Consider the following 2508-nt stretch of genomic DNA (forward strand, 5'->3'; position numbering starts at 1 on the left):
TTGTCCGCTGCGGCGGCGCTCGGCCTCCGGGGAGCCGCGGGGTCACGGCCGCGCGGGTCCCAGCACCGCTCTCTAGCCCCGCGGGAGCACCGCCTCCTGCTCCTCCACCTCCTCCACCTCCTCCACCTCCTCCACCTCCTCCACCGTCGCCGCCGCCGCCGCCTCCCCCGGCCACTGCCCGCGGCGGCTCCTCCCCGCCCGCGGCCGCCACCGCCCCTTCCCCTCCTCCTCCTCCTCCTCCTCCTCTCCTCTCCTCGCGCCTCCCGCCGCCCGCGGCTCGGGTTAGGACGAGCGCGCTCCCAGACCTGCGCCGCCCGCCAGGGCCCGGGGGCCCGACCCCCGACGCGGTACTCGACGGGCCCGGCCTCGGCCTCGGCCTCGGGCCAGCATTTGTGCGGGCCCCGCGGGAGTCCGGTTACTCTTGGAGAGGGCGGAAGAAAGTTCTAGTCCGAATTCCAAGCCACGGTGGCCACTGTCCCCCGCTTCCCTCTGCTGCCCTCCAGACAAAGCCGCCCTGTGCGCCCCTGGGGGCCGCCCATTCCGCCCGCGGAGCCCTGGCCTGGAATTTGGAGTGAGGGAGAAGAGCAGGAATGAATTTACTCGGAGAAAGAAAGGAAAGGGAAAGTGCCCCAAGCCAACTGTACCTTCCTATCTCACCCCTGCCCCCCCCGCCCCCCGCAAGGGATTTCACGCCTTCTCTTGGAACAGGGTCGTCTCATTTGTCCCAAATGCACCAGAGCAAGGAACGGGTCCCTCTCCAGAAACGTGGACTCTCAGAAGCTGTTTCTGGCCTTCAGCAGCTCCAGCTGTGAACTCGAAAAGATGCATCGGGGTCCCACTGGACCAGCAAGCAGCCTTTTGAAAGAAATTTTCCTCTGACACCCGCAGATACCTGAGATGTAACCAGTTAGAGCAATAATGACCAAAGTAGCCAAGAAACCGCAGCTAAATCTATTACTCCGCTCTGTAGGGCTGACAGCCCCACCCTAATATTTGCAGGACCAGGGCTGACATACTCTGTGTTTCAATATTTACAAGAAATATGTCAAGCTAAAAAATAAAAGATACTCTGTTTTCTCACCTTGAGTAACGTATCTTCATAACACCCGCCAAGGCCAGGTGCGTCTGCTGAGATCTCAGATGCCTTGCATGTCCACCCTGAAACTGGCAGGGAGCAAAGAGCCAGACCCCAGCCCTTGGCCTACACACTTCCCCCCCCCCCCCCCCCCGCATTGCTTCCTGTGCCGGCTCCGTTCGTGAACAAGAGGGGCTTTCTGCACATGTGTGGATACCTGAGTCCACTCATCCAAGCTCTGTCCAGGACCTCAAGCAGTCACCCTTGGCCTAGCAGGGCACGCATCAGTTTTTTGGTCTTCCCTTGGGAGGACAATTCTGGAAAGGGGTCTGCTCAGAACCCAGAAGTAGCCTTGGGAATTTTTTTTTTTTTTTAAAGATGTACACATTTATTTGAGAGACAGCTCTCATGCCCATAGGGTTTCTGAGTGGAGCAGGGGCAGCTGAGGGAACCAGGAGCTCCATCTCATGACCCTGGAGCTCAGGACCTGAGAGAAAACCAAGAATCAGATGTTTAACCCACTGAGCCACCCGGGTACCCCCAGGAGTTTTTGATCAGTGAATTACTCGGTCCTGGGTACCTTGGATTAGGTCTAGAAGCAGGAAGGGGACACAAGCTCTTGGGGAACACATCCCTTGTCCCTGGGGAATTTTTCCTCTTGGGGAGGGGAGCTAAGGTGGTGGCTTTTAAAGGCAGAGCCCAGGGCAGGGCTTTTCTTGCCTGGGTCTAAGGCCCCAGCAAGAACTGGCCCCTTATCCAAGGGACCAGTTCCCAGGAATCTATGACTAGATTTTTCTCAATAGTAAATAAATTATCTCCATCTAATGTACACTCTTGCATTAATATTTAAATAGGACTTCATTCGACCAACATTTTTTGAGATTCGACTATATGAATCCAACAGTATCCATTGCTAATAGTATGTTCCCTGACAGAAATATTCCAGGTCTGTGTTGTCCAATATGGCAGCTACAGGTGACTGCTTAATACTTGATGTGTAGCCAGTGTGAGGTAAGATAATTTCTCATTTTAATTTTAATTAATTTAAATTTGAGTTTAAATAGCCCAAGGGACCCAATGGCTACCCCACTGAACACTACAGATCTCCACACCGATGGGTAGAAAAAGTGGGAGATCCTCATCACTATTAAGTAGCTTTAAATCTGTCTATCAGGGGTGCCTGGCTAGCTCAGTCAGAAGAAAATGCAGCTCTTGAGCTCAGGGTTGTGAGTTCAAGCCCCATCTTAGGCAGGGAGCCTACTTAAAAATAAAAAATAAATACATAAAATAAATCTGTATATCAGCTAGAAGGCAAAAATAAATGCCTCTGTGTTAAGGAGGCAAAATTGCTTACATTTCTCTTGAATTTATGTAAAGAATTATTATCCACTACCACAATCGTCATCATCATCCATTTTCTTTATAAAAGAAAT

The 2508-nt window shown here is 53.0% G+C and overlaps 1 protein-coding gene across 1 annotated transcript in view; it reads right to left on the minus strand.

Moving 5' to 3' along the window:
* Positions 1 to 1101, minus strand: part of ADGRA3 (adhesion G protein-coupled receptor A3) — a 125108-nt gene extending 124007 nt beyond the window's left edge. Inside the window, exons 1-2 of the mRNA XM_025887523.2 lie at positions 1082 to 1101; positions 306 to 559 (exon numbers count right to left, since the gene is read on the minus strand). Coding sequence (XP_025743308.1) covers positions 306 to 559; positions 1082 to 1101 — 274 coding nt within the window. The remainder of the gene's footprint in view (positions 1 to 305; positions 560 to 1081) is intronic.
* Positions 1102 to 2508: the final 1407 nt, after the last annotated feature.

This window comes from Callorhinus ursinus, unplaced genomic scaffold (assembly GCF_003265705.2).
Source record: "Callorhinus ursinus isolate GAN/ISIS: 27379988/994484 unplaced genomic scaffold, GSC_fseal_2.0 scaffold4, whole genome shotgun sequence".
Taxonomy (NCBI): domain Eukaryota; kingdom Metazoa; phylum Chordata; class Mammalia; order Carnivora; family Otariidae; genus Callorhinus; species Callorhinus ursinus.